At 37.4% G+C, this 26,877-nt stretch overlaps 1 protein-coding gene across 3 annotated transcripts in view; it reads right to left on the reverse strand.

Moving 5' to 3' along the window:
- The window catches only part of prkcbb (protein kinase C, beta b), a 98,605-nt gene that overhangs the window by 35,865 nt on the left and 35,863 nt on the right, over positions 1-26,877 (reverse strand). For all 3 annotated transcript variants that reach the window (XM_077733906.1, XM_077733904.1, XM_077733905.1), the window contains 7 exons: positions 22,671-22,782; positions 21,084-21,212; positions 16,623-16,779; positions 14,043-14,177; positions 11,698-11,794; positions 6,207-6,347; positions 563-736 (listed from right to left, as the gene is read on the reverse strand). In XM_077733906.1, coding sequence (XP_077590032.1) covers positions 563-736; positions 6,207-6,347; positions 11,698-11,794; positions 14,043-14,177; positions 16,623-16,779; positions 21,084-21,212; positions 22,671-22,782 — 945 coding nt within the window. The remainder of the gene's footprint in view (positions 1-562; positions 737-6,206; positions 6,348-11,697; positions 11,795-14,042; positions 14,178-16,622; positions 16,780-21,083; positions 21,213-22,670; positions 22,783-26,877) is intronic.

Raw genomic sequence — 26,877 nt, forward strand, 5'->3', positions numbered from 1 at the left:
AAAAGTGTAAAAATGTTAAATATTATGATGACAATTTTTAAATATTATCATGAAAATGTTTAAATATTATGATGAATTAGACTTCAAGGATTTATTTACAATTGTAAATTCTATTTGAGAATTATCTTCATACTGGTAGTTTGTTTTACCAGCTTTCCGGTACCATATGTTGTGAATAAATATTTTGTCATGGCGACATGTGTTCAACATTTCCCGGTTGCAATCCCTGGTGTGAGCTGAGAAAAAGTGAAAAAAAAAAAGATTTTATCCAATTTTTAGTCACAAATTATGGGTGGGCGTTACACATGGGTGCACATTATACTCGAATAAATATGGTAGTTTTGTAAGTAGAGGTAGAGGTACCTCTATTCTCATTTAAAATATTTTTGATTTTATTATTATTTTTATTTTCTAACCAAAAACCCTGGATGACCAAAGAGACACAGGCACTTACATTTAGAAACTGGATTTGTATTGTGGAGTTTTTACTATGGCAGATAGGACAGCAACGCTCAGCCATTTTTCAACCCAGCTTCATTAAAACTCCCACAAAACAACCTACCATGGTCTGGAATGTGGACTGCAGCTGTGTTAAGAAGGGTGGCTTTCCTGCCAGTGCTAAGACCCTTTTCTCCACCATGGTGCACTCCACGTCATCATCCTGAATCACCACATCCTTTTTCAGGATCTTGATTGCATACAAATCTTCCGTCCCTTTACGCTCAGCAAGCATCACCTGCACAGAGGAGAAGGCACAGAGATCAAGAGACGGACAACCATGCACACTCACACCCATACCTAGGGGCAATTTAGACTGTCCAATCAGCCTACCGTGCATGTTTTTGGAATGTGCGAGGAAACCGGAGTACCCGGAGGAAACCCACACAGGCAGGAGAACATGCAAACTCCCTGTAGGTGGACGTGACCTGGATTTGAAACCAGGAGTAATTAAAGTATGTCAATCTTTTTATTTATAGATTATATTTATATATTATTTTCAATTATCGCGGCCTTGTCTGTTCTACATTATCCGCGATATTCAAGGGATTACTGTATTGGCACAAAACAGTGTACTTTATATATCATTCAATAATTTTCCGTGTTTCTTATCTTTACAAGAGTCCTGGCGGGTGGTGGAGCCTATCCCTGCTAACTATGGGCAGCAGGCGGGGGACACCCTGAATTGGTTGCCAGCCCGTCACATGCCACAAGGAGACGGACAACCATTGATGCTCACACTAATGCCTTGGTGTAATTTAGAAGTTTCAACCTGTCTACGTTGCATCTTTTTCGGGTATGAAAGCAAACCAAAGTACCCGGATAAAACCTATGAAGGCCTGATGAGAAATGCAGACTCAACACAGGAACGTTGGAACACACCGGGGATCTAACCTTCATACTCAGAAATGTGAGGCGGACATGCTAACCACTCTTCCAGCTACACTTCATAATATAAATGTAAACTAAGAGCAGAACGACAGCATTCTGCATGAGCCGGCAATTCAGAAAGAGGACCATTTAAACTGCATTATCAGCATTTATACTCTAAAACTCTCTGTGTTATCAGTCTAAAACCAATATAAGCATGAACATGTCTTATCTTAACAACAAGGCAATGAAAGACAGATTAATAAAGACACTGCAGAGCTTCCATTAACATGGATAACATGGCGTGTGTGTGTTACCCAAAAGGCTAATTGAGTTTTAGAACCTCAGTAGAAGGTTTTAATTCAACTGATTTATTGTTTTTGTTTTCAATTTTAAACCTTTTAATATCTTTGCTCAGTGTATTACCATTTAAAAAGAAAAAAAATGCAAAGTCAAGCAAAAACTAATGTATTAAGAATTCTTTGCTTCCAGTAACCTATGTATGACTTTACACCTACTTGGTACATCATGATACCTATGAGATCACAGAATTAGAAAATTTGCTGTTTATGCCTTATACATATTCAGGTATGATAATATAGAAGGTTTAATAGGGTTTTGATCCTACAGGGAGTGTTGCACAGATGGACACACTATCAATTTGTGTGTGTGTGTGTGTGTAGAGGGTGGCCAAAGTTCAAGAATATGCAGTATATGATCTTTAGCATAAAAGTTCAGGTACTAGTTTAACTTTGAATATTTGCAGGTGATCTTCTTTCACAAAAGCAAAAAGTTTGTTCACGTGTATTTCCATCTGGTGTCAGCAGTACTCTCTAATGATGAGACAGGAAAAACACCATCTGGCATGAAAAAGATTTGATGCATGCACAAAGACTAAATAAATAAACTAAATACACTTCATTTCATGGCAGATGCATGAAAAGACCTTCCATTTCTTTCCGACTAAAATCGTCTCAGGTTAACAATGTTGGCAGGGATCGCGTCCCCATCAGTGTTAGCTTTGACATTCAAATTAAGGGATAATTATATTATCTCTCATCCAATTTGTAAAATATTTTATCATTGTCAGTGTCGCTGGTTTCACACAGTGAATCCTATTGACAGGGCGTTCATGCGTTCTTGAAGAGCATTTATTTTTCATCAGCGGCACGTTAATTTTATATACCGTATTTTCATGACTATAAGGCGCACTTAAAAGTCTTAAATTTTCTACAAAATAGACAGTGCGCCTTATAATCCAGTGCTCCTTATATATGGAAAAAACAGAAAACCAAAAACCAAAAAACCACCACTGTCGGATATTAAAAAAACACAAACGCCTGAATTGAAACAATACTGCTAAATATGCAGATGCCATCTTAGTTTACAAAATCTTCCATCATATAGCTCCTTCCCCACTTCAAGATTTTATACAAAAAAATCCAAAACATCAACAATGGCTGGCTCTAGAGGTGACTGTGTAGTGAGTGCTTTATAACTGGAAGTCAATAGCAATTACCGTATTTTCACGACTATAAGTTTCGCACTTAAAAGTCTTACATTTTCTCCAAAATAAACAGTGTACCTTATAATACAGTGCACCTTATATATGGAAAAAACAGAAAACCAAAAACGAAAAGTACTCATTGATATTGATTAGAATGAAATTTTAGTTCCATATCAGTTACAACACTAGTCGCAACAACTTCACTTCTATACTTCATTTGGCGTCTTAAAAGCCTAAAGCTTCCTAAAGTTCACAATGCAGCATTTTAATCCAAGGACATGTGATTCCAGTATCAATCACAAATTCACACCAAACGGAGACGTGTTACTATAGCGGCGACGCTGTTTTATCCAATAAAGTTGTTCAGGGTCATTTGACAGAAAGGCGGTCCTGGGGACACAAACTGTCATGTATCGTAAATGATGCCACAGTCAGTGTTCCCTCTGCTGACCTTGCACGGTGGATGCACCCAAGGAAAGAGAGTGAAAATCACAATCTACTGCACTACACTGCAGTGCATCAAAGTGCAATATGTTATAACGCAGGGGGCCGTGTTGCATTCGTCTGAACTGTCAGGTCTGATAATATTTGCTGTCAAAATTCAAGGGTTGACTTAATGATAGTGTTCTTATCTTAACAACATCATTTTATTATAAACCTTGTACCATGACATAATTAAATGATGCTACTGCAGTGTTATGTACAGTTGTTATAATAATGTTCTGTTTAATAATGGATTCTGCAAGTAACTCAAAACAGTTCAATGTATTAATCGGGAATGTCATGATTCCCTTCCACCCCAGCCAAAAACATTTTTCTTAAGGGAATCAGGGAAATTATACTCCAGATAATATACTTTCTATAAGCATACAGGAGTATGAACAGAATATAACAGATTTTCTTTGTTTAGTTGAATTTTATGGATTAAGTTGCAATAGACAAATAATACACAATGAAAAGTGTAAAAATACTGAGCACTGGAGTATAAGTCGTATTTTTGGAGGGCAATTTTGTATCATATAAGAGACCAAGAACAAACATACGTTAAAGTACCAGCAGTAAAATGGAGAACAAACTAATTTGTTAACAAAACACTTTTTCCCCCCAGATAGCAACTGTGGCCTAAAAAAACAACAAAACAGGCTGAAGAAGGTCAGAGATAAAAATAAAATAAAATAAAAAACATAAGTCACAATTTAGTATTAGTTACAGGCTCCGCAAACCATTTAAAATGTATGACTTATAGTTTGGAAAATACGGGCACAGGTTTTGACAGATATTTACTTGAGAACAATAATAGAATTAATGTAGTAAAGAAATAAGAGGAAAAACGTTCCCATGTGTCCATATCGTTTAGATCTAGATGGTGTTTTGGGGGCGCTGAAACACTTGACGCTCCACACTCTAAACGGCTAAAAAATGCATAACTGAGCCTTGGTGGCATCTGTCTCTCTGGTTGCCAGATTTGAAAAATTGCCTCCAGCCCAATGGCACTGTGAACCACATCCACTTTGTTAAAAAAAATAAAAACAAAATAAATTACAACCCCCACCATCCAAAATACGATGCTTAAAGTAGCGGCATTTTTTTCAACCCGTCCAATGCACTTCTTTTTAGTTGTGACAGTGTACAACACTCTCCTGTACTCCAAAACCCAATTAGAAAGGTTTACAAGCAGGAATCACGTTTTGAAAGCAATGACACCTAGATACTGGGCATACATATTCATTCAGTCATTCGTCCATTCATTTTCTGAACTGCTTATCCTGGATCCTGGTGCCTATTCCATCTGATTTCGGGCCAGAGGCGGTGGACACCCTGAATCGGTGGCCAGCCAATCGCAGGGCACAGGGAGACAAACAACCATTCATACTCACACTCATACCCAAGGGCAAATTAGAGTGTCCAATCAGCCTAGCATGCACATTTTTGTAATGTGGGAGGAATTTGGAGTACCCGGACAAAACCCACACAGGCCAGGGGAGAACATGCAAACCCCACATAGTTGGACCGACCTGGCTTTCAACCCAAGACCCCAGAGCTGTGAGGACAATGCGCCAACCACTCAAAACACAGGGCCAATGTACCTGGAGAAAACCCACACATGCATGCATCATCAAATTGGAATTTTACATGCTATGCTCATTTGAGGACACCATGTATTTATTTTCTTACTTGTCTTAAAGAAGTTTTCCTATTTTTATGCAAACTATCTTAAAACGTTACAAAATATCAAAGATTTGGATGCCAATCCACTGAGTTCCTCCACCCAGACCCCTTAGTGTCATACAAAGGGTTCTTGACACTTTGGATCATTTCAAGAGTTCTTTTTTGAATAATCTCCATTTATCTATCGTCTTCAACTATAATAATTGGATACGTTTTCTCACTATACACAAGAGTGGAACCCAAGCAAGTGTTACTCCTCGATGCATGTTTGGCTTCAAAGCAATTCTAGACCCTTGACTCGGCTTTCAGCACCGACACGACATGGTGGTGCCTGTTGCCATGGAAACAGGCATTCAAGGTCTAAAACGCACTCGATTGTCCCACTCTCATTGCTTGTCTGTCACTTTCTCTCTGCTGCTTTACTCATCGTTCTCGCAACTTCTCTCTCTCCATCTCTCTCTCTCTCTCACTCACTCTCTCACTATCTCACTCTCTCTTTTTCCTTATTTCCTTTCCCATTCACTTACATCATGCCATCTATCCAAAGCGTCCCTGTGCTTGCTCACTATGTCGATTCATTCAGTCTGTTTTTATACACTCCCTCTTTAAATTCATTCACGTCACACAAGCGCCCATCTGTTTCTCCCTTTTCATCGCTCAGCGCTTGTCACATCATCTTTGTCTCTTTCCCCTTCATTCATTTTGCCTACCTGAGCGTCATATCTTGATCTTTGGATTTCTATCTTAGATCTTCTGTTCACCTATAGCTCACTTTCTTCTCTGTATTTTTATACTTTGTTCCCACATAGACCCTACTGACAAACATTTTGTGGCACAGTTGAATTGATTTGACAATTTTCAGACAATGTTTCTTCGTTATTTTCAGAATGCTATGTAAAGAAAGGCTCTCAACAAATAATGTTCATATTTTCTTTTGTCCACTTTTCTATACAGCCTACACACTTTGACCAATATGCACAGTATTGAAAATTCAAAAAATGACAACTATTTTAATGTTTTGATCTCAATTTGATTTTCATTTAAATAAGGGATAATGTGTATGTGTACATGTTCATGTTTCAGGGCCTCTCTAACCCAAAATGGATTGGACAAATAGCTCCAGCAATGGTAAGTAATGAGTTGAAATTCCCTTAAATCTCACCTTTCCAAAGCTGCCCTTTCCCAGCACCATAAGGAAGTTGAAGTCAGACAGTTTCATGCGATCTTGGTTGCCATTGGAATCAAAGCGAGCAGCATTGGCAGATTTGCCTTCGGTATTCTTGCTTGGACCAATTTTAGCCCTCTGAAAAAGTATGACAGAAAAACGTATGAACATGTTTTGGAACAAAATTGTGACATTTAAAAAGAGGTTAAACATTACTCATCAAAAGATAATTTGGATGGTGTAGTGGAGGATAGAAAAACTGCTGATTGGAGAAAAGATGTAATTAACTCTGGTAATGTTGTTAAAATAAAGGATAAAAGATGAACTTTTATAAACTTTTTGCCTCTTAATAAAAAAGTGGAAAGAACATTTGAAACCAATTTTCCAGTTGTGCTGGTACTTAATCTCTGTAGTGCATGAAAAAACATTTATTCATTCATCTTTAGAACCACTTTATCCTCATTAGGATTGCAGGGGGTGCTAGAGCCTATCCCAGCTGACTCCAGGACAACCATGCAAACTCACACCCATACCTAGGGGCAATTTAGAGAGTCCAATCAGCCTACCATGCATGATTTTGTAATGTGGGAGAAAACCGGAGTACACGATGGAAACCCAGAGGGAACATGCCAACTCCACACAGGTGGCCCGACCTGGATTTCAACCCAGGACCCCAGAGCTGTGAGGCCGACGCGCTAATCACTCAGCTGCTGGGCCTGCATAAAAAAAATGCTAATAAATGTCTGTCTTGCCCTTCCGTTCATTGACGACAACATTTGCTTCCCTTGTTTTTCCTCTTGCTTTCCACAACCATTACTTAGAGATACTTGGTCCATCTATCTGAAAAATTCTTATTCATTATATAGTGCTCCATCCTCAATCTCCATATATTGGACTTGAATCATTATCTACTCTATCCATTATTAGATAAAATTTTCTAACTGTCGCTGTCCTTGAATGGACTCTAGCCTTGACCTTGTCACAATCACTTGCGAGATCTTCCAACTTAGAAAAGATATGAATCCCATTTTATTTTGTATGGCCACTCTTCTATTTTAACAAAGATACGAGACTTGAACAAAAGATGCCTACACACTCAAAAATAAAGGTGCAGGATGAGTATATAACAGCCTCTATCTTAACTAAATTGCTGATCCATACCAATTTTTTCACTTCTAGGCTGGACAGCTTGAAGTGATTTCTGTGCTGCACCTTAAAAAGTAATGTCTGCTTATTCTTACACCAGATACTTCCAGGGTCTTTAATGGAGTAAATGAAGTAAAAGTTTAATCTGTCTTTCAAACCGTTTTGACAGCAATGTGAACCAACACCAAACCACATATTATCAAGCATCAGAAAAATATCATAGAAATTGATTCTTTGGTAACACTTTTTGAATGCTTCTTGTGACAACATCATTGAAGTGTCTTAACTATGACATGCCTGTCAACTTGTAAGTTTTATACGTATTCTATACGTTTTTTACCATTTCAAATCATATACGCCGTACACCGACTTTTGTACAGGATTTTTCTTTTAAATCGCCAATATTTATGAAAACCGACCTAAACAAGACCGTTTTGGCTAAAATCCAGATAGTCTTGTAGGCTGGTAGCCAACGACGCTACTGTCATCGATCGTTACTATTGTCACGGTATACCAGCAAAAATTATCCTCAATCGTATGTATTTTTTTAGCGGTGCGTACGGCAATATCGATTAAAGGATGACATGCACATGCGTAGATATACATAGAGTAAATATCGTGGAAGCAGGCATGGAGGAGCCACCTAGTAATAAACGAGTTACCGCGAGTAAACATGCGTCGTACGGTGTTTGTACGTTTTTTTTTTTTGGGGGGGGGGGGTTGTACGGGGAATCATAATCATTTATATGGGCAGTTATCGGCAGAGTTTGACAGGTATGCTATGACGACATGACAGTTGTTATTAACATAAGTGAGTGTGTATGACAGATATCATGAAATATCGAAATGTTAACAGCTCCAAAGCATAACTACAATGCCAACTTTGCATCAAAAGTGACATAAGTTCTTAAAAGACACTAAATCACATCTGTCACAAGCATTCTTTTGTATTCATGACAGGTGCCAATTCATTGTGACTGCCTTATGACATTATCAGAAAGAAACATTCAAATAAAACCCAGTCTTCTCACATAACAAACAACATTACAGCAATATAAATCAAAATAAAATCATAAAGATTCTAGAGTCTGAAATAGCTTTGGATGCTTTACTGTCATTTATTGTGAGACTAAATGAAAGTGACTTTGGACTTGAAACCCAAGTTTATCTATTTAATTACATCCATTAATGCAAAACACTAACCATCAAATTTTCTCTAGGAAATTGATTGAGAATAAAAACAAGCTATGCTCAATGACATTATTTAAAAATGTGCAGTGATGTTCCTATCACTATTATTATAGACTAATAATTACTTTTGCATTAAATCTCAGTCAATTGTTGATGAGTGTACATAAAGAAATGACTAAGATATGTTACATCGCTTTACTCATATTAGTAGTTCAAAAATGAGCATGCAAATTGAAAAATTATAGGATAATAGGAAACTGCAAACATCCACTTTTCTCTGTCTCTCTCAAAGTGTGACCATGAACTTTAGGAAAAGGAGTGAAAGAAAAACAGATAAAGAGACAGGAACTCACAGGAGGTGAAATAGGACGAAAGTGATAAGCAAAAAGACTGAGAGGGAAAGCATAATGAGGACAGGGAACATAAGGAGAATTAGTGAGAACTAGAGGAAATACATATTGAGTAGACAGAATGTCCTAACAATAAAAAGTTGTGATTTTGCAGCACTCTCCTGAAGAAAAATAATAATAATAATTCCACATCACATTGCAAACACTGCCTGATCCATATTCGAACAGACTTAGAATACACCAGAAATGTATTGATATGATATTTCCTCCTGACTACCATGAAAAAAAATGTTGTCCAATCACATTTATTTTGAATTTCCCCAATATATGTGAAGTAAATGGAATTCTGCAAAAGAAATTTGGTATCATTGGAAAGCTCTTAATGTGCTCTTCAAAGGACCAATTTGAACTACTGGTAGTCAGGAGGATATGATATGATATGATTTGATATATTATATGATATATGATGTGTTATGATGTAATATGATATGGAATATGATGTAGTATTATATTATATGATATATGTGATATGATGTAGTATTATATGATAGGATGTAATATGATATATGACATATATATATATATATATATATATATATATATATATATATATATAGAGAGAGAGAGAGAGAGAGAGAAAGAGAGAGAGAGAGAAAGAGAGAGAGAGAGAGAGAGAGAGAGAGAGAGAGAGAGAGAGAGAGAGAGAGAGAGAGAGAGAGAGAGAGAGAGAGAGAGAGAGAGAGAGAGAGAGAGAGAGAGAGAGAGAGAGAGAGAGAGAGAGAGAGAGAGAGAGAGAGAGTATATCTGGCTCGCTTGAGTTTCCAGTTATTTCTAAAAGTGATTTTTTCTCTGATAGAATGGTACATTTATGAAGTTTAGTTCTTTTATGACTTTATTATGGGTGAACAGAAAAAAGGGAGTTGTAGAAATAACTGGAAACTCTAGAGAGCCATGAGATTATGTTCTTCACAAGTGTATGTAAACTTATCACCACAACTGTATATATATTTAGGGTTTCCCCATTCAATCTTGTTGGTGGTAGCTGGGTGTTCCACCAGAGTTAATTACATCCAAATATGAAATGAAATGAAAATCCACATGCATCAATTATGATCATTTCTGTGATGCAATGCACACTGTGGGCCACTCGAGTGTGTGGCATGCAATGAGCTGATTCAGTGATATATCACTCAGATAGAGTTATTAGCCAAGCTTGCAGGCTGGATTATTCTGAAATAATAATTAAGGGAATGTGTGCATGTCGGTGTATGAGTTGGTGAGTGTATTTGCATGTGTATGCATGAAAGAATCCCCAAATATGAAATGGCGAGGAGCATAAATAATTTCATTTTAGATGTTGGATTTGCCATCGCTTGTTTGGCTAAAGCAAAATGGCAAGGGAAATTCTAATACAGGACACAGTTTGTATAGCCCTGGGGTCTACACACACTACATTATACAAATAATGTATAAAAACAAAAATTAGGTCACAGTAGGCAGTCTTCTTAACCCATTAATGGAAGTCTCTTAACTAAGTAGAATATATTCATTTGCTCCTCCCAGTCAAAATGAATTGGACATCTATTGCCATCAGGGAAGCCATTGAGTTAACATTGAAAGTATGGAGGGGCAAAATATTGGATACCTGTCAACTTGTAAGTTTTATACGTATTTTATATGTTTTTTTTACCATTTCAAATCATGTACGCCGTACACCGACTTTTGTACGGGGAAAAATTAAAATAAAATCGCCAATATCTATGAAAACCGATCTCAACAAGACCGTTTTGGCTAAAATCCAGATAGTCTCGTAGGCTGGTAGCCAACGACGCTACTGTCATCGATCGTTACTATTGTCACGGTATACCAACAAAAACTATCCTCAATCGTATGTATTTTTTTTAGCGTTGCGTAAGGAAATATCGATAAAGGATGACATGCGCATGCGTAGATTTACATAGAGTAAATCTCGTGGAAGCAAGCATAGAGGAGCCACCTAGTAAGAAACAAGTTACCGCGAGTAAACATGCGTCGTACGGTGTTTGTACGTTCTTTGGGGGGTTTGTACGGGAATCATAATCATTTATAAGGCCAGTTATCGGCAGAGGTTGACAGGTATGATATTGGTGTAGTGGAAAATGTTGGTCATAACCTGTTGGTTACTTTATTAGATGATGAAATTTTTTTTTTTTAAAAACAATATTTCAATTCTGGTCAGGAACCTATTGGGATACAGCTTTATATGTTTTCACAACTGTTTTCCAAATGCATTTTTATCCTGGAGCGACCAAGGGTTAATTGTCAGCTGTATAGGTGTATACTCCAGACGATTTTTTTTGGGTTCGACCACAAAGCACAGTGTGCAGTGGGCCTAAGGCTGAAACAGTTGGAACAGAATTTTATGTCTTTGCTGTTCCCAAGGAAGCATCGATCTCGTGCAGGCATTCAAAGACTGGGCAGGCTGCAGTCTGACATGATCCTTTTACTGTGCGATGAACATACTTCACAACAACTACATGACGTTTATCAGTCAGTGTCAGCAAGGTTGTGAGCAGGAAGACGAAGCAACAGTAGTTTTGTGCCAAATGTGTTGATAAGAGAGCTTTGTGATCACACTCGCACGTATACACACACACAAACACACCCCTGCAGTGTGCCAGACTGGATGGTAAGTGCATGCCTGCCAACTGCTAACAGCTCTCCCAGAGAGTGTCTCACACACACACACACACACACACACACACACACACACACACACACACACACACACACACACATAGAACTATAGTAAACACACACACCTCAAATTTCTGCCGTAGCTCCTCATTGCCCTCCTCCCCCTCCGGCGGAACGGGAACATTGAAGTACTCGCCTTCTTCCTGGGAGAGCATCTTAAACCTAAGGACAGAGCATATTTCCACTTAAATCAATTCCCAATTAGTTTATATAATTTGGACAATAAGTGCCGCCATTAGCCGAGGCTGCCGACAGTTAGTACGCCAATTTAAAGTGTGAGAGAATGATCGGCTCATTATTTAGCAATTCCCACTCGTTCATGGTAATCTTGGAAAGCCTGACAGAGGTGTCAAGACGCTTCTCATCTCATAGAATCGATAGAAGAGAATTTCACGTTTAGTCCATTACTAATGCCACATTTGACTCATAGAAATTGCCGCATAACCTCTAAATTCACAGTCAATTATAGTGTAGACACTGTAGAGGGTTTCAATGCAATGACCTTAGCTGTTGTAATGTAATTTTAATAGATTCCTTGAAATATTCACACTTTTCACTTTCATCAACTGATAGAAAGTCCTTTTTTTGTTCTTTTTAGTATAACTTTACTGTCAGAAAATCCCCACAATGACTTAGCGCTGTGCGATAGAGAAAAATCTATCACGATAAGGATTATTTAATATCACTATCAATTGGCTATGATATAATACCTTTATTATTATTTGGTGAAAAATTATACAACAAATGGCAGCTTTTTTACCACTCATTTTTGACTTGACATTAAAGTGAACTGCCAGAAATTTTAAATGCATCAAGTAGTATCTGCAACCGCCAGTGTAAACAGAAGCAGCACAATACTATATATTTTTTACTCAAATGTAAAAGCAACTATGCACTAAAAATTGTCATTCGAGGTTTTGACTTTTAAGACTGATTCGTATTAAATTAGCATTATTTCATTAATAATATATTAATGATTAATAATTTTGGAATCAATTCTGTCGTTGATGTTTTGTGCAGATTTTTTCTGTTGCTAATTTCCATTTTTTTGCATCCAAAACTCTCATAAAGGGGAGCCAATTGTCTAACTATCGAGTGGTGATAGGGATATATTGAGGCCATTTGGTGGTATTACTATTAATATAGAATCCCAAAATAGTAGTGGTTACATTGTTTTGACGATAGATGATGGCAAATCGAACACTAAAATGAGCTAATAGAGTTAACAAAAAGAAAACATTTGACTGTGATTGACTATTAAAAACTTTATTTAAATCCACCAAAGGTTATTGAGATGGATCGCATTTAGTTTGCAAGTCATGACTTGCCTGCTTTGGGTCAATTTTTAATGCAGTGTGGGATTTGGAATGGTAAGTGTGAATTTGTGATTTTTACAAATAATAAGAATACACCTTTTAAAAATTGGAAGTACTAATAAAGAAGATAAAATTGCAATGAAGTTCTTACGGACATACTAAAAAGTCAATCCAAAGTTCATCTCTCTAACCTCATAAAACATATTAAAATTATTACTCATATTATATCATAAAAATTATAGCGCCCCACATTTATTATTATTATTATTTAGTTAGTATTTTAAATAATACCATAATAACAATAACAATAACTAAAAAATGTGTTTTTTATTATTATTCATTTTTATTAATTTCACATATTTATCCTTAAAAAAATTATGATACTTTAATTTGAGGATTCTACGTTTTCTTATTGCATTTATTGATTACATTTTATATATTTATTCAGTCACTCATTTTTCTGAACTACTTATCCTTAGGAGGGTCATGTGGGAGCTCCTGAATCGGTGATCAGCCAATCGCAAGCTGGGGCTGGCAGAGATCAGATAATCATTATCAGTGGCAGTGAACTAAAACCACTAAATGCCAGACATCCCAATTGAAATGGTTTTGAAGTCTTTCACTGTCAGAAGCAGTGAATGAGCCAATACTAATTCTATGTAATCTTCTATTGCTTCACAAATTTGTTAAATATAAATTCAGACATCAAATGGTTAAAAAAAAGCATTACAAACCTACAATCCCATAGAGGACAAAAAGATAAAGCGATTTTTAGCTTGCAATAGCAGATGTCATGTCATTGAAAACCGCCTACAGCCTTTCTACAGCAGCCGTTTACCTCAAATGCTGGCATCTCATTAAAAGCTTTGACAGTAGTGTCAGCAGAAAGGAGTGATGAAAGAGGGAAAGATATACAAGAATTTTGGTAGAGTGGACAAAAAGGAGAGAAAACATCTGATAAAGTGGCAGGGGGGAAGACTTAGGCATTCGGTGTCATCACAGTAAAAACAGCCCAAACCAAACCCAAGTAGTTCTCCGACAGTGCACTAATGAACAAGGTCACCTTCACGCTCCCTACTCCTCCTCCATCTCACCATCCGTCCACTCCCTGCTTTTGCAGCTCTGAGATGCCAAAGGACAGTGATCCCATGAAGTCATTGCGGCTAGTCAGGTCCCAATCCCAAGCCTCTACGGAAAGACGACGGTCCTTATCACACTCCTTCAGGTGGCTGGAAGAGAAACAATGTCTATCAGACAAGAATCAAGGGAAATCCCTTCTAATTTAATGGCCTGATCTAACTACAACAGATATTTGCAAAGACATAGTTCGCAATTAGCATTTGTGTGTGTCACTGTGTAAGTGTTAAAACAAATTTCCAGGTGGGGTTATCAAAAGTATCAAAACTGAAATGCTGTTCCAGGAAATTATACCTGATTGCAAAAGTATCGAAACTGAAATGTTGTACCAAAAATTATATGTGATTACAAAAGTATCAAAACTGAAATGTTGTACCAGGAAACTATATCTGATTGCAAAAGTATCAATACTCAGGTTTTTGTTTCTCCGCAATCAATCACAACTGGGAGAAAATGTGTTGTCAATTTTGTTTTGTGCTACTCTTGATGCAAATGGAATATTTACATTAAATATTTTTGAGGCCGCCTCATGGTTTAGAGATTCACTCGACTGCGTTTGGGCGTGGGGTCGATTCCCGCTGGTGGGACTGCAGAGGGTCGTTTGTCTTTCTGTGGGCCTACAACTGACTAGCGACCAGTCTATGATGTAGTCTGCCTTTTGCCCAAAGACAGCACGGTTAGGCCCCAGCAACCCCCACAATCCTTTCGAGGATAGGCGGTATGGAAGATGAATGAATGATAGAATATGTTTGCATTTTTCTATCTCTCTTCTTGTTCAAATAGAGGTATGTATAGTACTTTTTCAACCTATTTAAAGAATTTTAGTTTTCGTTTGTGTTTGAATGGCAGTAATGCACGATGAGACCTCAGCATATCTTGTAAGGTGTCAGCGTAACTCAGATGAACTCAATTTGGGCTCATCAAAGAAGCAAATTCAAAGACTTAAGGTTTAAGGTAGAAGATGAAAAGAAGATGCATAAGTACGTAGGGCAAGTAACTTACATTTAAAAGTATCATTTTTGTTTTTCATTGTTGTTCATTTATAAAAAGTAACTAGGTGGAAGATAGAGAAGGACCCAAATGCAGGGAAGCAATCAAGTGACGAGTATGTGGAGTGCTCTAACAAAAATTTTAATGACTGAAGTAGGAGGGGATGCAGGAAAATAAGAAGGACTTAGGAATAAATAACAAAACCAAACCTAACGTGAAAGACCTGAGGAAACGTGGAACTTGAAACATGGCATGCCAACTTAGAATGACGCAAGCAAAGGACAAGGACTCACCAACAACAGGATTTAAATAGACAGACAAGGGTTGATTACCAAATACAAACAGCTGATCATTCGAGGGAAAGGAAACGATGAAGGACCCAATAGGAAAAACACATACAATAATCACACTGACAGCACATACATCCATCGCAAAACCCCAACTACACATAGCAGTAACATGACATACAGTGGGCCCTCGCTACTTCGCGGTTCAGCTACCGCAGATTCAGAGCTTCACGTTTTTTTTTTTTCAGGGAAAAAATAAATAAATAAATAAAGATATTAAATTAAAATTATAAAATACATCATTTTACATGATGTGAAAACAAAATTTTCAATTAAAATTAGTAATTGCATCAAAAAAAGGCCAAAGAAATGGACGATAACATGGTGAGACTTGTCGAGTTCAGCAATCCCATTGATGACGTCATGGCTGTATATACTGTATTTGATTTGTTTGCATGTATCAACATAACACCTGCATTCTGATGCGGAATAAATAACCTGAATGAACAGCATATTAGCTTGGTGGTGCTTTTGTGCACCTGTTATACGTTTCTTTAAGCATTTTTGAAGGGGCACCCCTACTTCGCGGAAATTCACTTATCGTGGGTGGTCCCGGTCCCCATGAACCGAGATAACCGAGGGATTACTGTATCACTATATCTATCAGGTACCATTTCCTAAAATTTACTATATTACCATGAAAAAAGATTATCTATTATTTTTCCTTTGAGATTATTTTTCTGTTCAACGATTGGCATTCCAAAGATGGAGCATTCTATACTTTTTGAAAGCATTTAAGCAATAAATGGTATGTGATTAAATCTTGTCAATACTTTTTTCCCCCCATTTATGCAAAATACTGCCCCAACATATGCCCCCAAATGATTCATAATTCAAGTCTATCTTCTTCCACAAGAGCAGTGATGCTGTGGTTTATTAAGTATACAACTAGATTCAACGGCAGGAAACAACCCCAAAAGCGAGGTTTTATGAATATAAGACACCAGATGTTGTTATCTGAGTGCCAGCGGTTACATACACTTGGAAAGCGGCGCGTAATGTGATGCTTTTAAAAGACCATGGTGAGCGAGCGAGTGGCTAAATGAGGAATACAAGATGAAAGAGGAGGGAACAGATCATATTTGGACAGACTGATGGGGGCAGATGAGAAGAAAAAGGGAGAGCGGGAAACGCAGTCCTAATTAATAGATAAAATAAAATATGATCAATGGTGGTGTTAAAAAAAGAAAAGTGCCTCACAATTTAAAGGTCTCATTCCAGACAGGGTTGAGACAGCATTTAATGGTTTTGGTCTTCTGTTTACTTTCACTGCGAGGGTCAGGGATCAGTTTGAGCTTCACGTACGGATCTGACAGACCGTTGGGATCCATTGGGACGAGATTCCTGGCCTCTTTGACTGGAAGGAAGAGAAAGAAATTGAGGGATTTACAGAACAGCACATGAAAATATCAAAAAATCATCCACTACTATGCATTTAAATAAGCATACCACTAGTAGTCATCCAATTCTTTCGAACTGGGAGGGTGGCAAAAACAGTATCATTTATTTCCAATGGCAAAACATTTAAATTTGAAATATATCCTACTCATCTCTTGAACAGATTGACATTAATTACACTTAAAACGTTTCCAGAAATCCATAAAAATCGAACAAAAACATTCCCATTCATTTCCAATTGCTCAATTCTTTTGCAATAGTAAAAATGACATGCTATCAAAAGGAAGTTAACTGAAAAATATTAAAAGTCTAGAAGAAATGTCCACTGAACAAGAAGTGATCGTTAAAAAAGAGGAATTAAAATGAATTAATGCCCCCCATTGACAACGACATATATCCTATTAATTGAAACTGGGAGGACTGGCTATGAATGGTCATCTTTCAGTGCCATTGTCGGTGACCACTCCTTTTTGGATTGGATGTACAGCATCCTCTGTGATAGTAAACGGTTTAAAATATCGAAGACAAGATACAAATTGACCACAATTTAAAAGAAGTGATCACAAATCCTCAATCAAATATTTTTTTCTGTGATGTGACATAATAATTTATCACAGTGAGCTGTAGGCTCTTTATATTTATTGCACTTTTCATACATGAATTAAAATGACCACTTGCACCATTTGGCCACACAAAAGACACAACCTGGACATAAAGCTGAACTATAGAGCTTTACTTGTCTCGCTGAGCTGTATGTAAACTTGCCAAAGGCCATGATAAAATGGAAGTTTGGGGAGATATTCTTTCTCTATGCAAATCAGGAAGGTGACGTTTTCTGTTTTCACATATCGCCTAAAACAAAACATGAAAGGGAATGGTTTCATGATGGATGTTGGATTAAACTGTGAGAGGCTAACCACAGCACAAACCTGAAAGCCAGCATGAAACCCTCAACGGAGTAGGCCAATAAATATTAGATGATGCCTGTTAAAGTGACCAGCAAATGCTGGCTATAAAGAGGGTAGCATGCCAACAAGCCTCATAGGACTCTTAAAGTAAATAGACTTGTGTATGTCTTTACCTGTTATTTTAAATGGTTGTATTGTGAATGTGATTCCCAATAAAGTATATAGTTTGTAAACTAACATGTATTTAATTGACGTTTAATTTAAATAAGCAAGTAGAACTAGTATGAGTAGTATGTATTTTCTGTGTTGAGTGTAATTGATGAACTTCCTTGCACCAAGTGTAAAAACTGCTTATGAATCTTGGGATATTATTAAAAACTTGTCAAACTATCTTTAATAAAGGAATTATAATGACAACCTTCTGACAGAGCCATAAAAAATCCTATTTTCAAATGGTATTTTTGAGAGCAATACTCAAAATTTAAAAGCAAACATATAAAAAAGTGGGCATTTTTAAAAGTAATTTCACCACTTTTAAAGTACAAAAAGTCTCGGAATTCTTTTGGCAACATTTTTATGCCTTTGCAAATCAATGATTATCAATGAGACTATGCATGCCAAAGATTCATTCATTGTCTGGGGGGTGCTGGAGGCTATCCCAGCTGACTTTGGGCCTGAGGTGGGGAACACCCTGAATCCGTGCACAGCGCACGGGTTAGCGGAGAGCCATATGTACCCATCAAAAGACCCACATGTGGCTCCCGAGCCATAGACAGCTTAAAATGAATAACCAACATCAGTATTGGCCTTTCAAAGTATACAGGACTTTATATCTAGTAAATAAGAATTTAGACTTGTGCAGTAATACTTGAAATAAAAATAAATACATTTTAAATCACCATTTTAAATATTTTATTTATTTATTTATTTATTTATTTTAAACCCGATTCTGATTCTCTGAAAATGACCTGATCATGCGATTTCCAATAAGATAATTGACATCCTTATATTTTATCATTGCAGAGTGGATAGGATTTTCTTCCTTTTAGCAGCTTTATACAGCATCAAAATGATTTTTAATAACTTTTCCAGTCATGAAGCAGTTGGTAGCTCATGTTGTGCCGGTACCAAAGGTTTAGGGGTTCAATTCCATGACTGCCCACTGTTGAAGTCCCTTTGGGCAAGGCAGTGGACTGCCGGTGAGTTGCCAGTGACTTGTTTGGCAGCAAATTGCATGTCAGCAGCACCATTGGTGTGTATAGGTGAATGGGTGCTAAGGTAAAATGCTTGGGGCATGGTGAAAATGTTTAGATAAATGCGCTATTTATCATTTTTAACAATTATATTAGCGTTCATGTTTTTATCTTAATTTGGTAGTCAATTTTGGCAATGTCGAGCTGCTCTGCACAATACTGAAAGAATGATAACCTATTTTTTTTGTAAAGGCATATTGTCTAAGGAGGAGCAGTCATTCAATTTTGCAGTGTACATTATATTGTTCCTGGCATATGCACTGTGTTCAAAATAGCATTAAACATATGCCTATGGGCCTGTGAGGTATGCGGGTGTCATGTCCGCAGTACTAAATAAAAATAACCTCCAAAGCCTTAATTTAAAGTCTGAATTTCCCTTGCTGGTCACTGTGTCCTTGAGCCAAACGCTTGACTGCCCTCTATCTCCCTGAATGCTGTTTTGCCACTAACGCTTAACTCTAATCTCCCCGAGAGGCAAACGACTGACCTAAAAGTGATCAATAAAGTGTTACTTTGCACTCATGTCTGCTACTTTGATTTGAGCTCCATGGCACTAATGCATTTCTTGGTATAGCAGTCATCTGTAGTAGTCTACAATGTTTGGATGCTCAGACATTTATTTGTAGTGCTTTTGATACTGATTCTCAGGCGTTCTACACTGCAATGATGATGGGAGCAGCGTGTACGTACTTAGTGACCCCCTGCGGACAAATATAAAAATTGCACCAAAATGCCGCAAACTAGGAAAAGGGTTCATTCACCTTCTCTGAATTGGTATCATAAAATTCTGCTGTTATCACAAACTGTTTATTTTTTTTTCAGTTTTAGTATTGCTCTGGGATGCATTGTTTGCAGTAATTTACACTGAGATTTTAAGGTCAAGCCTTTAATACTTTAACCATATCTGGATTCTGGTACTCTTATGATCCGAATTTGATCTTGTTACGTTGAACACGATAATATACTCTCTTGTGGTGCTTAGAAGAACACTAATTTTAATATAATGAATTCTGTATGACTTCCACTATGATGCAGTGCAATGCATATGATAGCCACAATAATAAATACAGTCTATTTCTATAACCATCACCTCACAATGTTAAGCAAAGCATTAACCAAAGAAAAAAATGGTCATATTCATTCATTTATGCTTTATTCTTTTAAACAATAGTCCTCTGCTGCCACCCAGAGGTTTTGTCCGAATTCAAAGTTTTCATAACAATGCTGATTTATACCTTTGAAAGCAGTCTTATTTTTTTAATAGTAAAGTTCCAATAAAATATTTTTGAATCCGAGCCCAAGTTATCACACTGATAACTTGGGGTAATTTAGTGTCCAATCAGCCTACCATGCATGTCTTTCGAATGTGCGAAGAAACCAGAGTACCTGGAGAAAACCCACAGAGGCCTGGGGCGAACATACAAACTGGATTTGAACCCAGGTCCCCCACTATGAGGCCGACACGCTAACCAAGTCTTGGGCAAACTACGGCCCGCGGGCCACACCCGGCGTTTTAATCCGGCCCGCCGACGTTGTCCAATTTTTTTTTTTATCCTCAAGATGGCGCCGTCACGCGGAAGCCAGTGGCAGTAGCTCTGTCCACTCTTATTTGTTTTCGTGTTTTACAGCCCCTTCATCTTTTTTTAAATGACATTTTAATATTTCTTAATACAATCCTTTTTACTTTACTTTGTACTTTATACGTTTTATATGATGATGAGTATGTTAATACTTTAGTCCTTTTTTCTGTTTATGTTTTATGTGTACTGTTAACGGATGCAGTTTTTTATTTGTATCGTATCTTGTGCTGACCCAGCCCATCTGTCAAATTTTTAAAGTCAATGTGGCCCCTGGGTCGAAAAGTTTGCCCACCCCTGCACTAACCACCCATTTGCCGGGCCGCCACGGGTCTTTTCTTTTTTTTTTTTTTTTGTAATTACTTTAGGAATTTTGTTCAATCTTTCATCAAGATATCTATCTACCAGTAGATATTTTTTTACGTGCATATTCCTATTTAAAAGCCCAACCCCCAAGAGAGAATTAAAAAGGCACGTATAGAAGTCAGTGATATTGTGAGTGTGTATGTAATTAGCAGTACTTACTTGTCACAGTAAGCACATTAGTCTTGACCTCCGCAGTGATGTAAATACGACCTCTTCTCTCAGTATGGTCCGTTCCACATAGACTCGGCACATTGGCCACACAGCGTTTATGAATGTTCATCATACAATCTAAAATAGACAATAAAGATTTAATTAGACAGGACCAAAAGCTAAAGGAGTATGCTCAAATATATCCATGCTTATACTAGATAAAGGGAGCTAATCTAAGAACAGAGATGAAACCTATGCAGTCAACACTAATAAATCGTGTAAGTATTAAATTGCTCATAACGACATGAGATAAGCCTGCATAATTCCATGGGATGCAATATCCTGTGACAAAGATTTTACATCTCAGTTTCAAATAAGCTGTACTGGGTTAACTCTTTGGCTGCCACTGAAAGTACAACACACCCTATCTATATGAAGTGGGATGTGTTGGCAAGGGATGAATGGCTGTTTATTGCCTCCCAGGATTGGGCATCTGAGAATGATTAACTAGTGATAGACATTCAGTCCATTTAAATGGGGAGGCTGGCGGTTAGTGAGTCAGCTTTATGAATTGCTGCCAACATGCTTGACTATATTATCATTAATGATAGTCATTCATTTATTCATTTTCTGAACTGTTTATCTGTACGAGGGTCACGGAGGGTGCTGGAGCCTATCCCAGCCAACTAGGTGGACCAGGCATGGGGACATCCTAAATTGGTGGCCAGTCAGTTGCAGGGCACAAGGAGACAGACAACCATTCATGTTGACAACCCAAGTTTGTTGTGGATTTCCTGTTTTGCTCTATTTCGTAGTACTATCGTAAAAGCAAGCCAATTGAATGACTAGTAGGTTGTGATAGAGACATCGTCAAGATCAGTTTGCGATGCTAGTATGACAACCTGGGCCATTTTCTTCCCTTATTAATGATTGCAATTCCCCTTATTAAGTGATACTAAAGCGTAGAAATGCAACACGGAACATATTTTACTCACATGGGGCACATTTTAAAGTCTGAAATTTTCCCCAAAGTGGACATGGTACTGAATCAGTTGGTGCGTCTTTTGTATACACTAAATTCTAGATTTTGTATGTGTCACTGTAAGACGCTGACAGCTTGACTCTCTGGGTACATTGCGGACTATCGTGCTATATTTATATAGTGGAAAGACGGACTTGGGAAAAGGGAATGCTTATATCATGCTTAAAGCATGACAATATTAGCAGTTGACGATAACATTTTCGTCTGGTACCAGTGACCGAGACGATTAAGATTACAGTTAAAATTGCTAAAACGAGATCGGTTTTACTTTTTTTTGTAAAACCGATCTCGTTTTAGCAATTTCAGCTCTAATACTTTTTTTTATGTATTCGAAAAAAATCCCATACAGAAATTGTTATATGGCGTACACATTTAGAAATGATCATAACATGTATAAAATATGGGAGGGAATTGACAGGTATGATGACATGAATTCCAGCAGCAAAAGTTCTCTGGATGATGACGAATCCATCCATCCATTTTCAATGCTGCTCATCCTTATCAGGGTTGCAGGGGTGCTGGAGCATACTGATACTGAGAAAGGTAGTACTTACGGTCACATTTCATGCCCTGGTGAAGGAGACCATACAGCAGAGAGCCACAATGGTCGCAGAATGTCGGACTGGAGTAAGTGTGAATCTTAAACTTGTGCTTCGCCCTAGGATCCTGCAGACAGATAGAAATATCTAATTATTAAAAGCTAAAGTTTCACCAAATCTAAAAAAAATAATCAATAACAATATAATCACAGACATTGCCCTGCGATTGGCTCGCTACCAATTCAGTATGTCCCCTGTCTGTGCCTATAGATAGCTGGGAAAGGCTTCAGCACCCCTGGCGCACCATGAATTAATGAATAACATACCTCAAATCTTTCAGGCTTTTTATCCCCATCCTAACCACAGAAGAACAGACATACTTGCCACATATCTTGTATGTGGCCTGAATCAGTCAGGCTTGCCAGGCTTGTGCCCGTGAGAGAAGTTGATGAACAACATTATTTCCTTCTATTCCTATCTAAAATGTGTGCATATGACAACGTGTGTGTGTGTGTGTGTATGGTCGTGTGTTTGCGCGAAACCTGCAAATCAGGCGTATCCACACCTGAATCTAATCTAGTAAGGCTTTTAGCAGTTGACAACTAAGAGAGCACATTATAAACCTATATTACCTTATAAAGGACAAATGTATATCTATTTAAACAAACAAAATATTCTGCATAATGCCTTGAAAATCAATAAATGCAATGTGAATGGAGGCAGTGTGGAAATTCCAATATTTCTGTAAATATTCATCTCTAATAATCTGACAGTTCTTCCCATTTTGCAGCAGAGGTCGCTATCTGATATTGCTATATGATATAAGAGCTCAAATGTTCATTGGAAAATATGATTCAGGGGACAGTCACAGTATGCTTAAACGAGATATTTGATTTTTTTTTAGCTCATGAGCAAGAAAAAAAATGCAAATTCTTCTTCCTCTTTCAAAATTGTGTTTAAATTAGATTGCGGATGCCAGAATAATACACAGCCCTGTTGATGTTATTTTCACAAGTGTATATGCCTGGTGCCTGTGATTTTCTTTGCGTGGGTGTGGATGTGCATTTGTACATTTTTTTTCTTCATCTTTTTTCTTGCTGATTTTTCTAATCTATTCTCAAGGACAACTGAAATGCTCGTTATTTTTTTTCTCCCTGTCACTGCAGTTTTGTTGCTGTATGCACCAATAGCATGAATATATTTGAACAGAACATATGTGATAGATACTACAATGCTGATACTGTTGACAAAGTCAAAGTGCAACCTTTGAAATGAATGAGCAAATTCTTAGTTCCCTTTGTTTACCTTATTTTTCAGACTTTAAGGCATACTTAAAAATCCTTATTTGCTCAAAATATTGACATTGGGTTCTATAATTCAGTGTGCATTATGTAAATTTTAGTTATATCCTATGATTTCTGTCGGATTATTGCAGTGTACTGTTAATTTTATTGGTAATAGTCCTTCCTTTTCTTTTTCTGTTATGTTTATTCCAGTAAAGTGTTCATGCATGTATTGTTTTTTCCGCCCTTATTTTTAAACCCTGACAGGACGTTTAGTATCCACAGACGTCCAATCCATTTGGTTTGGGAGAGACAAATTAACATTTGTGGATTGGACGTCCAGGGCTGTCAATGGCTCTCAAACATGCGACTTCACAGCCATCATACTGGGTGAAATCTATTACTATCAATGACATGTTAAGTTCATATTTCAGTTTTTATTCATATCAATTTAATTTAGTTTTAATAAATATATTAATCAACGGGGCCCGGTGGTGCGAGAATATCTAGGTAATGTTTAATCTCTAAATTCTGTTTAATATCTAACTACTGTTTGATATCTAAGTACTGTTTAATACCTAAGTACTGTTTAATATCTAAGTACATTTGAACGGCGACCAAAAGAACCCGGTCACGCCGATTCAGGGTGTCCCCCACCTCTGGCCCGGAAAAAGCTCGGACCAGCACCCCCTGCGATCCTAATGAGGATAAAGCGGCTCAGAAAATGAGATGAGATGGGATATTAATCAATGAATTTTGTAATAAAAATAAAATAAAAAATACAATCCAGTTGAGGAATGGTTAGCATATCGGCCTCAGTTCTGAAGTCGTTAGTTCGATCCCAGGTTGGTTCTCATTTGTGTAGAGTTTGCATGTTCTCCCTTGTCTCGCGTGGGTTTTCTACTGCAGTTTTCTCCACAACACAAAATACTGGAGGGTAGGCTGGTTGAAAACTCTAAATTGCCCCTTCTTTCTTGTGCCCAGTGATTGTCTGCCCACTGATCCGGAGTGTCCCCCACCTGGTGCCAGTAGTTAGATGGGATAGGCTCCAGTAACCCGATATGCGGTTCAGATGAATGAATGAGAGTATTTGATTAGTAATAGTTAAAAATAATAATAATAATTGCTTTTTGTAAATATATTCCGAAAGACTTTTTTCCTCTCAATGCAAATTTACCTAAGAAAGCAATCTTTGTTTATTTGTTTGTTTGTCAATGCCATGATTAGTATCCAAACAGGTGACATGTCATATACGAAAGCAGCATTTTAATAATTTAGTTGGATTAAAGTAGCTGCAACCAAACGGAATCTTCACATATGTTATACTGCTGAGTCTCTAAGCATGCAGACAGTGCATAACATATGCACACAATGCAAGTCACTGCTCACTAATGAGTGCTTCAGCACCACCCACACACTTTGTTGTTTTCCATCATCTGCGCTCTGCTTTTCATTATTTTTTTGGCCTGAACACATTTTAGAGGGAATGTACAGCAGCTTTGTGGTGTTATTTTAAGGTGTTTTTTCCTTATATTGAGAATAATGTAAAATGTGTCGGATTGTTAAATAGCTCTCCCTTCAGAAATTCATAAATTGTGCTCATTAGTTATGCAAATTCAGGTGAAGATATGGAGCAAATGAAAAGGTTATCAAGAAATTTTTTTTAGCTGTTCAGCTTTTATTCCACACACTGGAGCAGATACCTCATTGGTAACTAGAACCCTTGACAGCTACCATATTTTCACGACTATAAGGCGCACTTAAAAGTAAAAGTAAATTTTCTCCAAAATAGACAGTACGTCTTATAATCCAGTGCACCTTATTTATGGAAAAAACAGAAAACCAAAAACCACCACTGTCGGATATTAAAAAAGCACAAATGCCTGAACTGAAAAAAATACTGTTAAATGTGCAGATGCCATCTTAGTTTACAAAATCTTCCATCATATAGCTCCTCCCCCACTGCAAGATTTTATACAAAAAAAATCCAAAACATCAACAATGGCTGGCTCTAAAGGTGACTGTGCAGTGAGTGCTTCATACCTGGAAGTCAATAGCAGATACCGTATTTTCACGACTATAAGGCACACAAATTTTCTCCAAAATAGACAGTGCGCCTTATAATACAGTGCACCTTATAATACAGCGCGCCTTATAATACTGTGCGCCTTATATATGGAAAAAATGTAATTCATTGAGGGTGCGCCTTATAGTCATGGAAATACGGTAGTTGGTGTGTAAAACATGTTTTATGTGATATGTTTTTGATCATACAGCCTACATTGGCATTTCTTTTTTACTTTAACCACAACATGTGCAAATTGAGCAAACACACATCCTTTAGTACCCTTAGCAGACTGAGGACTTGAAATGTAGGTTTCATTAGAACTCATCTGATCCCTCGACTTGTCCCGAAGGACAAGTATTCTATTAACCCAGATCTATAATTGACTTCTTCTTTTAAACATACAGTGCATGGTTGTAAGATAGCACAAAATGAGAAGGGGAAGGAGCTTAATTCCTTAAAGTGGGTGACGACGCCACTGATGACATACAGTAAATCTTCAATAGCTGCATTAAGCATTGTTCTTGAAATACACTTGGCCTTACCAGATGGAATAACCTCAGCCTCATCATCGCTGACATAATACATGTTTTAACCTACTTATTTTCTCCCCGGATCAAATTAGCTTGGTACGAGTCTTGTGTTACCTCATAGTCTCCAAGCCATGGCTTGAAAGTGGCGTTATGGTGTCATGCCCTGGCTCAACGTGAGGCTAAGTCGGTTGTTTAATTATCCACTTGATGGGTTGGCAGGCATGCCTTACAGTCTTACACCCTCCAGTATTTGTAAAAAGAGCAATTGAAGAGTCAGGATTCAAATCAAATTGTTCACATACCTTTTAGTGGCAAATGATACAGAAAAAAAACAATAACCA

The sequence above is a fragment of the Stigmatopora nigra genome, chromosome 15 (genome assembly GCF_051989575.1).
Source record: "Stigmatopora nigra isolate UIUO_SnigA chromosome 15, RoL_Snig_1.1, whole genome shotgun sequence".
Lineage (NCBI taxonomy): Eukaryota > Metazoa > Chordata > Actinopteri > Syngnathiformes > Syngnathidae > Stigmatopora > Stigmatopora nigra.